Source organism: Tamandua tetradactyla, chromosome 15 (assembly GCF_023851605.1).
Source record: "Tamandua tetradactyla isolate mTamTet1 chromosome 15, mTamTet1.pri, whole genome shotgun sequence".
NCBI classification, from domain to species: Eukaryota; Metazoa; Chordata; class Mammalia; order Pilosa; family Myrmecophagidae; genus Tamandua; species Tamandua tetradactyla.
The window spans coordinates 33,328,970-33,342,362 of record NC_135341.1 but is presented as its reverse complement, the minus strand read 5'-3'; the positions used below and the strand labels follow the sequence as shown (position 1 = coordinate 33,342,362).

The 13,393-nt window shown below is 42.5% G+C and overlaps 2 protein-coding genes across 24 annotated transcripts in view; one reads left to right on the top strand and one right to left on the bottom strand.

The window, feature by feature from the left end:
* The first annotated feature begins 2,584 nt into the window (after positions 1-2,584).
* On the top strand, positions 2,585-5,282 carry UQCC5 (ubiquinol-cytochrome c reductase complex assembly factor 5). Its single transcript, XM_077129046.1, has 2 exons — positions 2,585-2,915; positions 5,178-5,282. Exons 1-2 carry the CDS (start codon positions 2,765-2,767, stop codon positions 5,267-5,269), a joined length of 243 nt encoding a protein of 80 aa, XP_076985161.1. The 5' UTR covers positions 2,585-2,764; the 3' UTR covers positions 5,270-5,282.
* A 3,114-nt stretch (positions 5,283-8,396) lies between these two features.
* Positions 8,397-13,393, bottom strand: part of PBRM1 (polybromo 1) — a 155,042-nt gene continuing 150,045 nt past the window's right edge. For 22 of the 23 annotated variants that reach the window (XM_077129025.1, XM_077129023.1, XM_077129026.1 and 19 more), the window contains 3 exons: positions 12,547-12,617; positions 12,213-12,429; positions 8,397-11,306 (listed from right to left, as the gene is read on the bottom strand). In XM_077129025.1, coding sequence (XP_076985140.1) covers positions 11,134-11,306; positions 12,213-12,429; positions 12,547-12,617 — 461 coding nt within the window. In that variant the 3' untranslated portion in view covers positions 8,397-11,133. The remainder of the gene's footprint in view (positions 11,307-12,212; positions 12,430-12,546; positions 12,618-13,393) is intronic. The other variant, XR_013162739.1, reaches the window with a different exon arrangement.

The following is a 13,393-nucleotide window of genomic DNA, read 5'->3' as shown; positions in this document are numbered from 1 at the left end:
GCCCGCCGCGCGCCGCCCGCGCCGCCCGCGCCACCCGCGCTGCCCTCGGCCCGTCGGCCAGCCTGCCGCCCTCCGACTGCGCGCCCGCCACGGTGGCCGCGTGCTCCTCACGGAGGCTGGCCAATGGGCGCGACGCGCGGAGCAAGGCCGGCCAATGGGCGCGCCACTCTGCCCCGGGGGCGGGAGGTCCCGGGACGGGGCGGGGCGCGGCCGGCTCCCGGCCCCCTCCCCCCCAGCCTCCGGCGCGGCGGGGAAGGACTCTGCGCCCACTTTGGCCACTGCTGCAGCGATGGCGGGGCTATCTGTCCCTCGCCCGGGAGGCCGGAGGGCCTGAGAGCTGTCGTCCCCGCGAGACCTCGGACGGCCGGAACGCCGACAGGGGTGGACCGGAGCGCGGGGGGTCCTGCCCTGCTCCCGGGTCCTCGCGAGGCCCCCTCTTCGCCCTTCCCAGAGCCCCGAGTCCTCCTGCCGGGAGTCCTCTCCCCCGCCGACTCTGCGGACAGACCCGAGCCCGGATCGCTTCAGTCAATTCCCAGACAATAAAGAGCTCTTCTAGCGTACGGCCCGGTGCCAGCCCCTCCAGGATAAGACCCAGAACTTCAGGGCGGCCGAGGTTCTCTGAGGCATCCTTTCTCTCTGCCGCCCTGTACTCCACACAAGTGAGCCCTTTTAAACTCCGAGCAGAGCGACTGGATCGCTCGCTGCCAGGGCTGGGGGCCAGGAGCCCCTGTCCCTCATGGCTCAGAACGCAGCAAAGGCAGCGCCAACACGCCCAACTCCTTGTTTCCCGGGGCTGGACTCCCTGTTGAGATGCCGCTGTCTTGTAGCTGTGACTCCAGACTTTCCGCTTAAATTCCCACCCAAAACCACTCACTGCCTGCGTTTCTTCTATTCAGATCGGTTTACTGAGCCTGCTCTCACACTAGGACCTGCGCTGGTCTCCGAGGAGGCTGGTCCAGCACCCGTGGGCCTGGTCAGTGGGGAACTGGCCACCTGGGGCACACTTCGTTTTTTTTGGGTGCTTCCTGGGGTGACCACTTCGGATTTAAGGATGAGTGTACATTCGAAGCTTCACTGGACCTTGCGCTGGCAGCTACCGCAGGATTGAGGCCCAAGGGTGGGCTCGTGGGTGGCTGCCAACGTTGTGGAGGGACCTAGTGGGTTAGGTGGAAGCTGGGGAACTGGCCACAGTGAGCCTCTCTTCGACCAGAGGTGGGCAAGCTGCGGAGTTCAGCCCACACCCGGAGGACCAAGAGAGCACCCACCATGCAGGTGAGGGTGCAATTGGGTGGAGTCGGTCCAAGAGAGGGAGGCTTCTGGGCAGCATCTCCAGGGCCGGTTATGCGGGCGGCAGCTCAAGCTGCCCAGTTACCAACCCCATGATGCCCCCCCACTTTAAAATATTTTATTTACTTGTAACGTGGTAAAATATAATAACATAAACATTGTTTTAACCATACATGACCCTTTTGAGAGGATTTCCTTGCTGTCTTCTCTGCTCTAGCCAGTTTTTGTATATTTTGTTTTCACATCACCAAAATCTTTTATTGATTTTCTTTCCATCAGATTTTTCTTAGATTAGTCTAATAGTTTGTCTTCCTTCTCAGAGCTACTCATCCATTTTTTTAAAATGTAAGCCATGGGTAAAGGGATGAGGGATGCCATGTCTTGCAGATATCTTCAGCAAACAAAATGCGGTGAACAGTGAAGGCTCTGGAACCAGAGCTCTGGGTTTACCCGGTTTAGCGTCTTAACCTCTCCATAAAACGGGCAAGATAAAAGTAGCCAGGGTGTATGTGTGAAATACTTGTAAAGAGGTAGGGCTCAATCAGTCATGATTATATTATATTATAGCTAATGCTAAATGAGCCGTTACCATGCGCCAGGCATTGTGCCAAGTGCTTTACATGTATCTCACTAAATCCTCACAGCCTCAGAGAAAGTTACTTTCTATAAGTCTCATTGTACAGGTTAGGGCCTGAGGCACAGAAGAGCTAGGACATGGTCTGATAGCAGAATCCATCCATGCTCTTTAAATACCATGCTTTACTGTGATTATTGTGAATGAGGAGATAATGCACAAAAAGCACCTACAAGTGCCAGCACAACCCGTAAATTCCCGATGCAGGGCAGCTTTCATTAACTTAAGAATTGTCTGTTGGAAACATACTTTTTAGACTTCAACAATGCAGATCAAATTCTGTTATTTTTAGAAGGCTATTCACCAGTCACGTCTCCGAGTCAAACGCAATGCATCGTGTAATTGCATTTTAAAGTAAGGTGTAGAACACGTTTAGTCCGTCACAGGATCATCACTTACATCAGGGTTTTGGGGAAAAGATGGCGGTGGCAGAATAGCGGGGGGGGCAGTGGCCAACTTCGAGAGCGGACCTGTACTGGGAGACCGGGGGCGGGCCGGGTGAACGCCAGTAGAGCCGATCCGTCCCCCTCGGGCCTCCCCTCCTCCAGAGTCGAGGCGCTTGCGCGGGCTATCTCAGGCCGGTTCGGCCTCACAGAGCATGTGCGGCACACCGTATTCTGATTGGTGGAGCTGCGCGTCCCGCCGCACTCTGATTGGTGAAGCCGCCCCTGAGAGTCCTGCGCCCGACAAGTGGTGACGAAGGGTGGGGGTTCGGCCGTCCTCAGGCTGAGGGCAGCGACCGCAGGGAGGGCGGCCTCGCCACCCTCCGGCGCTTCAGCCAGGTGTTAAGAGCAGGTTCAAATCGGGCCTAGTTCCGCCGTACCCCTTCCGATAATCTCAAACATGTTCTCCAGGGCCCAGGTGAGGCGGGTTCTGCAGCGGGTGCCCGGGAAGCAGCGATTCGGTATCTACAGGTTCCTGCCCTTCTTTTTTGTCCTGGGAGGAACGATGGAGTGGATCATGATCAAAGTTCGCGTGGGCCAGGAGACTTTCTGTAAGTCGAGGTGCAGCAGCTTCCGTTTCATTTCAAGAAGCCCTGAAGCGGCAGAGGAGCTGTTTCCCTGGGGGTTATTCTTAGCTGCACACAGCTCATTCCACTCAGAGCGCCCCTGAGCCGAGCTGCTTTCAACCTTGTTGGAAGAACAAGTGCGGTTCGGTTACTTTGGCGGTCTTGACCCGCCTGGACTCTGTTGTGATTGGGGCGACAAAGGCACAATGGCGCCCATTCTTGGGATCTTCCCTGCACTTTGAGGGGGAGGGCACATACCTTCAGACCGCCCTCCTCTCTTCCTGCCCTGCTGGTGACGCTGTTTGGGTTCCAAGAACAGACTTGCTCATACCATCTTAAGAGTGAGAGTATGCTGTGTTTTTGTTTGAGGGACAAAAGCAGGTCAGCAAAGTGAGGGATGAAGTGGTTAGAAAGGTGCCTGGAGAAGACCAAAAACTGACTGGACAACTAACAATGCATCCTAAAGACTTGAAGGGTTTTGAGCAGTGAACTAACGTGTGGAGAATGGTTCCCTGTGGAGAGATTGGCAGGAACACACAGGCTGTGTGGTTGGCTGTCCAGGTTTGAGATGTTGGCTTGGTCTAGGGTGGTGATAGAAGGGATGCCAAGAAGTGGGTGGAATGGAAACATACGTGGAGGTAGACCTGACAGCGCTTAGTGTTTGAGTGGACTCAGGAGATGTTGGAGTCGAGTTTTCTGGTGGGACAGTTGGAGCTGGCTGGTACCTTTCTTCGAGGCAGCAGTGATCTCTGGTTCCATTTTGGGGTGCTGAAATTACAAATCTGAAGCCCAGGAGGCAGATCTGGGCCAGAGATCTGGATTTGTGGGCCAGTCACAAACAGGTTGTGACAAAAGCTAAGAGTCAAGTCTCAACATTTGAACACAGATAGTGGGGGCAAGGAGGAAAACCACGAGGGTTTGGTATCACACTGGACAGGAGGTGCAAGAAATTTGACTCTGTGAAAGGGAGATATTCTGGTGGTAGCACCTGGTAAGGAGGAGACTTAAGAGAAGCTGGAGAAACCTTGGTCCTTGAGAAGGTGGGAGAGGATGGGATCAGAATAGGATGGTAAGAGTAGCCCTGGGAAGTTACCTGGAAGAGTTCACTGATAATTTGACTTTTCTCTATGAAGTTAAGATTTTATGGCCATTTGGGTGGGTGAAGAAAGGTCAAGTTGTGGCTGAGGAAACACTTCAGGCATCACAGTGGACCCAGTTAGATGTGTCAATGGGCTCTGCAGTGCCCAACAGGCTGAGGCACAGAGAAGGGAGGAAGTTGGCTTCATTTGTAATTAGGGTTTTGAGCATGTTAAAAAGTTAAGATTCAGACAAAGAGAATGAAGAAATTTCAGCTTGTTTGGGCAGGAAGAGAGAACAAGATGGGACTGAGAGGGAGAGCAGGGCCAAGGGCCTGAGGAATAGTTGGTGAAATCCAAGACAGAGGGCTAGAAGGGTGGCTGAAGGGGTTGTCCTCAGAGAGCAGAATGCCTGAATTCATTACTTCATATGGTCACTGCAAGTGGATAGCAGAAGTTGCCTGGAGAAGTCAGAAGGTGAAGGAGGCTGGTGCTTTATCCCCATGGGTGTTGCTGTTTGAGAAGATGGGACAGACAGGGTCATGTAGTCTGAGCTATATGCCGGAGTTTTCAGTGATTGAAGGGGAGTAATGGAGAGCTGGTGTACAGAGGAAAAGATGGTGACAGTCAAATGGCATGAGCCCCAAAGGAATAGGGTTTTTTACATGAGGGTAGAGAATCAAGTCTGAAAAAGCAGCAGCAGAAGGCAAGGAAACTGACCTCACCTCCTGACCTTGAGGTTGCTAGGTGTGGGGAAAGGGAGTATTACCAAGCAGAGAGCTGCAGGTAAGAAGTGACTTTGCAGGGTGAGGAGGGTGCAGCAGGTTTCAGTTGAGGAGGATTTCAAAAAGCAGAATATAAATTGTGATTTATATTCACAAGGAGAGGGAGGCCTTACAGCATTGCTAGGAAATGTGCCAGTACATGATTTTATCTTTCAAAACACTGCTTCTTTAACCTGTTAAGTCCAGAGCTCCATTAACATAGACTTCATTTAACTCATTTGTTTTAAATTAAATTTATTTTAACATTGACGTTGAGATTAAGAAGCAAGCAACATGGCTTGACTATTCTTGGCTTGACTATTGCTTGAGCGCCTAAGATCTGAGTATTTTTAGTTTTAATTCCTTGGGTTTCTTAAAACTCTAAGTACAGTTTTCATTTGTCACAGATGATGTCTACCGTAGAAAAGCCTCAGAAAGACAATATCAGAGAAGGCTGGAAGATTCATCAGAGACTGAACTTCAGTACTCAATAAAGTGAATATGAAATTTAACTACTGGTTTCAGCTTTTTAAAAAATGTATTTTTCAGGTCTCTTGCGCTTACATAGCTTGTCCTTAGCCAACTATACAGAATCCTTAGCCAGCTATACAGGATCCCAAGAACCAAGTTTACAAAAAGTTTTTTTTTATAGTTTTGAAGTCTTTTAATTACTTAACGCTTAACCATTCCCTCAGTCACAGCTGGATAGCACTTGTGGGAAAAGTATTTCCTCCTAAAGCATACACACTAATTGAACCTAGTCCATGAAATATTTTTAAAAATTTGTTATTTATTTTTAAATTTTTATTAATAAAACCAATCAACATACAATATGAACATTCTTTTTTTCATCACATAGTTGTATATTAATCATCATGATCATTTCTTAGAACATTTGCATCAATTTCATTTCTTAGAGCATTTGCATCAATTTAATTAGGATATTTTTCTGTTCATTTTGTCTGTAACCTCCTTTGTTTCTAGGCAACAAATGATAACCTTACTACTTTGTGGCAGAATTCAAATTCAATAGTGGACATAAAATCTTGTGCACTGTAAGATCATTTAAGTCAGGATAAATAATTATGCAGATTTCTGCCAATGATCAAGTTTTAAACATTTTGTTATAGTGGTGGGAATTTCTAAGTGTCTGCACATTTTCATGCCAAGTGCTCTTGTGAACAGAAATAAAATAATCCCCTTTCTTGCCTGGCTCCACTGAAATAAGTGGACTAGGACCTCCATGAGGACTGAAGTTGACAGACCTTCACAGTCCTCTGAGATGAAGCAGCAGCTCCTGCATCCAGCTGCTAAAGAAAATACTTCAACTAAAGTGAACCTACCCTTGAACTAAATCATAGGATCAATCTATAGGGAGAGATTTTGCAATATAACCTAGAATAAGTTTGGGTCAACTAGTGGAAAAAGCAAAGGTATCTTTCCATTCCTGCATAATCATATCCTACATCTTTTCAAACAAGAAAATATCTACATATTAGAGAAGACAAAGTTTATAACTACTGCTGACAAAAAAAGCATGTAGATGTTTAAGGCTACAGGGTCTGCTCAAATTAATGACCTCTGCCACAAACATCTCTTTTAAAATTTTACTAGGTTTTTTTTTCTAGTTTAAGTTAGTTTATCCATGTTAGAACCAATTCAGTATCAATAAGAGATGACTACTCAGAATGCATTAAATCAATACCTAGAGCAAACCCATAGCCATCACATTAGGAGAGGGCTTGAATTTAAAGACCGGGAAAAGAAATATGGTTCATTCTGTTCTCATGCACAGTAGTGTCACCTGAAGAGTTCTTGTGAACCTAACCTTAGAGACAATTTAGTTGATTAGAATGCTTCATAAAAAATTAAAATTGTGGTATGCAGCATTTATGTGGCCTTATTCCATATATTTTCCTCACCAGTTTTGCAAGTTTACATAATATTTGATACACATAGAGAAAATATAACACACACTTTTATGATGAGTAATACTGAACACTAACAAAACCATCATCTGACTTCTGAACAAGAGTATTACTGTGTGTTTCTTTCTTGGCCCACCCCCGTCTCCAACTCAGAGGGAACCACTAGCCCAAGTTTTGTGTTAATCTTCCCTGGGGTTTCCCTCTCCATTTTATTTACCATTAAAGTGCTGATTTACTGAAGAACAACACACTTTTGAAAGGAACAGAGCAATGTCTGACTTCAAGGCAAGTAATTATTGTATTAAATTGAAGATACTTTTCTATACCACATTAGTTTAAATACTATAGAGGAAGTATTGATCTGTGTTAACCCAGGTACAAGCCTTTTAACTTTGCCTGAAAACATTTTTTAACCCTATTTTAACTACAAATATGGTTCTACCCTACTTATCAGATGCTAGAACTATTTAAGGGAACTTAAAGTGAAAAGAACAGCCGGGATCTTAAATGTCGAGTTCAGAATTGCAGTGCCCCCTAGTGTTAGGTGCAAAACAAAAAAAATTAACAAAAGATAACCCATTTTCAAAAAACTACAGAAACTACTCTAGAATGATAAAAGTCTAATTAGCATTTATGGCTAGAAATCTACCTCCATGGTGATGATGGGGAAAGAACATGGGCTTTGGAGCTTCACTTTATCATTGTCACTGAATTGACAATGGGAAGTCTCTAATTTTGGCACAGAGTAAAGAATAAATATAAGGGCTATTTTTCTTCATCTAGTAGTCCTATTTGGAAGTGTTACATAAATCCCTGATATTATAATTTAATCACATTACCTGTCTTTTAAAAATATACATTTGGACCATAGTGTTTTCCAAAGCAATTGCTCTTCTAGTAAAGCAATGCTAATGCTTAATGTGTATTATATTTGGAATTTCTTGTTATATTTATATGCAAATCACAAGACACGAATACCATACATCTATTCTAGGGAAAGAGAATCTAGTAAGCTGGTCAGTTCAGGATGTTCATTCTGCTGACCTAGGATATTTCCAAACTAAAAAGGACCAGTAATACTTAGCATTATTTGTTTCCATGTTGCATTCAGCCAGAATGTTTATATATCAATGATGGTACAGCCCTAAACTCTGAGGAGAACGGAATGACCAGGATTTGCAAAGTGATATTAGAGGGAAACAGTTGGTTGATTTTATCAACACTTTCTATTAAAAGTATGGTCATATTTAAGAGCTTATAAACATGTTAAAGAGACCTGGGCTACACTATGTCTTTGTACCCAGACAAGTTGACTATTTGAAACAGGTTAAACTGCTTTATGAGAGAAGACTTGCTTTCCTCACCTTCCTCCCTCAGTCTCTCTTTAATTTTAACTCCTCAATTTTAACTTCAATTACATCTCTGCCCGTGTTGAGGACAAGTTAGGAAAGCCCTGACAGCCAGCCTGAGGGGTGTGGTGTGGGGTACTTCAGGCTGTGGTCTGACTACTTTCAGCTCTTGTATTAACGCAGTCTGAGCCCTAAACCAAGGGATCTGAATGCAGACCTTGACCTCCACCTGAGGAGCTTTCTTCCCTTAAGATGGCAGCTGTATTTCTGTCAGCACGAAATGAAGTTTACAGGAATTAAATCTGCTTGAGACATCTGACATAAGCTTTAACAGACCAACCAAACCTGATTAATCCAAATCACTTTGCAAACTCCATTTTTATTTGGATTAAAAAGCTTTAGATGAACAAACATATGACACATACATGTTTTAAGACTAGTTACCACTTAAACTTTTTTTGATACAGAAATTAAAATAAACCAAGTTTTAATCAGGTCTGAAAATGTTCAAGCTGAAAAGTCGGTAACACCAATTTGGAGATTTTACACAATAAATGTCCCCCCTCATTTCTTCTTCACAGGAAGGGAAGGGTGGGTTGAAAAAAAAAAGAAAAGAAAAGCAATTCAAGGCCTTTTAAATCTGTTGGCTGACAAACATACTATTTTAAACCTATAGTTTTTCCCTCAACATATACATATCTTCTCCATATGAACTTACATTGTAAAAACATTTAGGTCATTATACTTTCTAAGCCACATCACTACAGGTCCTAAAACTCATGAAGAAAAGTTATATAGTTTACTGTTACTTTCTTAAACCAGGGCTTTTTTTGTTTTTCTTTTTTTGGAAGTTAAGGGTGGAATTCTAGACGGCTGACCTCAAATTTTCTATCCTAAATATTAATTGATGTTCTCCAAGTTAATATACGAAAGACATGATTACCAAATAAATAGAGTTCTTTAAAACAAAAACAAAAACAAAAACAGAAACACTTGATCAGGGCCTTCTTGATGACCCGGCTCTGCACTGCCTTAGAAAGCCCCTGGCTGGGTCTCTGATTCCTATAGCCCCTCAGGGTGCTGGAGAGGAGCCTGGAGGAGGAGTGCGCTGGCTTCTAATGCCCCATGTAGCCCACAGTGAAGAGTTTTTAGAGGCTCCCCAAAGAAGTCTCATCCAGACCTTAAAAGGGAAATAAAATGAATGCATGAAATAAATAAATAACTTAGCCAAAATTAAATCTCATGTTCTTTGGTGTAATTCAAGGAGGTCTAGAAAGAAAAGAATCTGTATTATACAGTCCATGATGATTCAGTGACCCAAATAACTAGGAACTGAGGATTTCTTTATCTGATTCAGTTTAACAATAAGGTACTGACATATCAATTTAACAATAAGGTACTGATATATCACTGCAATACATTTTTCAAAATTCAAAATTATTTAAAATACTTGATGCAAATTGAAATCCAGTGGTCAACTACAGGCAATTAAGTTATAAGGGCCTCCTGTATTTAAAAAATCTAGATACATGAGACCCTTTTCCATTCTATACTCTTGTCCTCATGATTCAGTAAGAATAGTAATTAAATATCTGATATTGATTCATACCCAGTTTTTTTTTTTTAAAAAGTGTTCGAGAGTCACTCAACTTAAGAACAGCTGCAGACGCTCCATTACGATGGTAACCACCCTCTCAACAATAAAGTAGGTTTCAAAAATATATCCCTCAAGTTGTCTATGTTTGACACTTCCTACCTGTCTATGCATCATACACTGCCTCCAAGTGTTTACTCTAGGGTCATATAAGAAAGATAGGGTCACCAAACCAAAGTGTTTGGAATGTATAACAGTCTTTTTAGTGAGCATTTTCTTAAGTTATGATTCTTAACTCCTAAAACCCTAACGTATAAACTAAATAAAAAGTGTTTTAGAAAGGCTTCAATTTCTGGTTGAGGATTACAACCCTGAAATTTGAAGGAAAAAAAAGCCACATCTGATAATGAGGAAATAAAGAATAAGCAAACATATTTTCATTTACAGGCAATCTACCCTTCCAAAATAATGCTTTTGATCTGCTCATTCATATCCAGCTATACAATACATTCCCTATTGTTAGGTCATGTGTTACGTTTAAAAATAAACTGCCTCCATACACACAACCCAATGCTTTCTTTAAGATGAACTTCAGTGCTTTTTAAAGTATCAAATTAAAAATTCTGAATCATCTAACATGTATAGGCATAAATTGTGAATTCATTATATAGAGATCAAAAGTATCCTTAAACTTACCTGCCAAGACTAAATATATTTCAGGGTTGTGCATATCTTCTGCAAAAATAACTGAAAGCATAGATGTCTAATTCAATATAAGACAAAGTGCCCTCTCCCTCCAGGTGTCTGGGAGGGGCACAGGCTGCAGAAGGATGCACAGCACTGATTTCACATCTCTGCAGTGATCCTCAGAGTTAATACAGCAAAGTGTTCTGTGTCTGCCAAACATTTACAATCTAGGTAATAACCTTTCAAAGAAAGCACTGTCATTTCACCTGTAAGCAACAGCTGTTGTAGAAAGTGGCCTAAGATATTCAGGCACATTAAACAGACACAAGTCCATCCCCCTCTCTAAGATGTAAACTAGGACCAACTTCACATTTCAATGTCAACTTAATCTAGTCTGTAAACTCCTGTGGGTTTTTTTTTCTTTTTCATTTTGTTTGTTCTTTTATTAAAAAAAAAAACAAAAATCCCAAGTCAACACAAAACCTTTGATGGTTTCAGTTTCACGGCAACAGTAAAAAGATAAAACTCCAAGTCTACATATACAACCAATTATGAAACTGGTTTTAAACGAAGGAAACATATGCAAAAAAATCTTTGTGTATTTGATAAAGTCAACTTAATATAACAAAAACAAATTGAAATAGCTTATTAAAAGTGTCCTCATATAAAAATGGCCTTGCGATGTACAGTAAAATGCAATAAAAATTATCTTCCTTTGTTCCTTCCCCCCCACCCCCAGTAACTAAAATGGCTACTGTTCCACAAAACTCTTTATGCTTCTATAAAAGAAACGTAATTGATGTGATTAAACGTTTTCTAGGTTGTATGCTTGGCGAATATTGAGGGTGTCTCGGAGCATTAAATCCCGAAGGCGCCAGAGAGCATCTGCCATAGTGGTGTGGGCTCCTTTACTTTTCAGCCAATGAGAGGGTAAGCGGCTCTCCTGTTCTTTTGACAAATGGATGTCGCGTCTTCGTGCTGAAAACAAATACAGTCAGATTCCAATCTTAAGGTCACAAATTTTCCCTCAGTCCTAAGGTCTGACAGACTTATTAAAACACAGAATTAAACATTATGAATATTAACTCATTTTAATTTACAATTTATTTCCATGCCACTTTCTTCTATTATTTTATTAGGCATCTTGGTTTTTAGAAAAATGCTTCACCCTTGTGTGAAACCAACAGTCAGCAACATCCTTGCTAAGGCTGTCTTGTTGTTGCTCCATGTTTTGTATTTCAAGGCTTATCTAATTTGTAATAATGACTTCAGAAATGAGCTGCATAATTTAACATAATTTTCCACTTGAATGGGAACATGAGTTGCAAATACCTAAAAGACCTAATAATTAATATTTTGTTGACGTCACCTGTGATATTCAATAATTACTTCAATACTAAGAAAAATCCGAAAAAGGTAAACATGTGAAGGGAAAACATACCTACTACTCTTGAAATAAATAAAATTATCAAATTTAGTTTAGGAATGAAGAATGAGTGGTAACTTCCAAAGCTCTCTCAAGAAACTAGACAAGTACTTCAATATGAACTGAAAATACTCTGTCTGTTGAACTAAATCAATAATTTAATAAAGAGAACATGTTTTCCAGAATTTAATTTACCCAAATATATCTATCTGCCCCAAAATAATAATTCAGAATATACTATAAAAAGATGGCAGCAATGTTTGTGACAAAACTAAGCTTTGAAATTTGACAAAAAAAATTTTCCATGTGTGCTATCAATAAGCAAAGAAGCTCCAAATTTATTTTACTTGTATAAGAAAAATGGATACTCTCTATCCTATGATATAATATGCAACAGCAGTGACAGGACTGAGGAAATGTGTATTTCACAAAGGCTCATTTGGAAAGGACTGCCTTACCTGCCAGGGTCTGGTCCCACTTGCTAATGCTGTTGGACTCAGCACTGAGTCCTTCAATGTATTTCAGGTAGGCCTCCGAGTGGAGAAGTCGCTGGGTCTTTGGTGGAGGAGCCACAAACATGGGTGTTGTTGGCTGCTGTATGACAGGCGGGACGGCTGGATGTGGGCCGGGATATGGAGGCGGTGCCTGCTGCCCTGGAGGCCCCAGAACTCCCACCTGGAAGAGCACAGGACCACATGGTGAGGCAAAAAAAAAAAATACTCTATGTACATTCTGAGAGAGAAGATGACTGTAATTCTGGAGAGTCCTAGAAAATTGAACTGGGAGACTCACCTGCTGTCCATACGGACTTCCACCTGGTGCTGGAGTCCCTACCATAGGGGCCACTCCTTGGTTCATTACACCTATAATTCAGAATGCAATGGCACAATTAGAGTCTCTGGGGTTGAGGTGACTGAAAAACTACTGTCTGATAAGAAATGATGCTGTTTATAATGCAAACCTATGGACCTGTGCCCTTGAGTCTTTGTGGATGGAAACCCTAACCACCTCAAAAAAGATAGTACCATTCAAACTGAAAATGTATATTCTTTTGTTTCTAGCTACTCTGAGTATAAGGCTTGTACAATTTGTCAGGTGTTATGTCAATTACTAATGGCTTAGAAATGATTTAAATTCTGCATACAATTCTAGAAATATTTCCTGAGGTAAGTTATAGCCAGAATATACCTCTGTTTTCAAGGAATTTTTCTCCTGTAACTGAAGCCTGTGTTTAATTTCAGCAGGAATGGCATTGAAGTCAGGCTCAGCAGTGCTCAACGTGCTAGGATACAAGGGACAGGAGGGAAGGGGCCATGGAAGTGCACCGTCAAAGGAGTTCTGCTAAAGCTGGAGGCACAACTCTGCTGTCTCCTTGCAGGCCATCAGTATCTCTGGTTCTAACTGGAGTCACCAGTGTTGACTGAGAGAGGACACATCCATCTGATAGAGCAGCACTTTGAAAAGGGACCATATGGAAGCAGAGTATCCTCACTACTATCACTTCAAATGCAAAATGACAAATGTACAGAAAAAGAAAGATTTTATGGCCCCTACCTTTCTATGTACTATGCCTCTAAGTAACAATTCTGTAAGCCTCCTTTGGTGATTTCTCAAATGCAATTGTTGTCTCACAGGCACT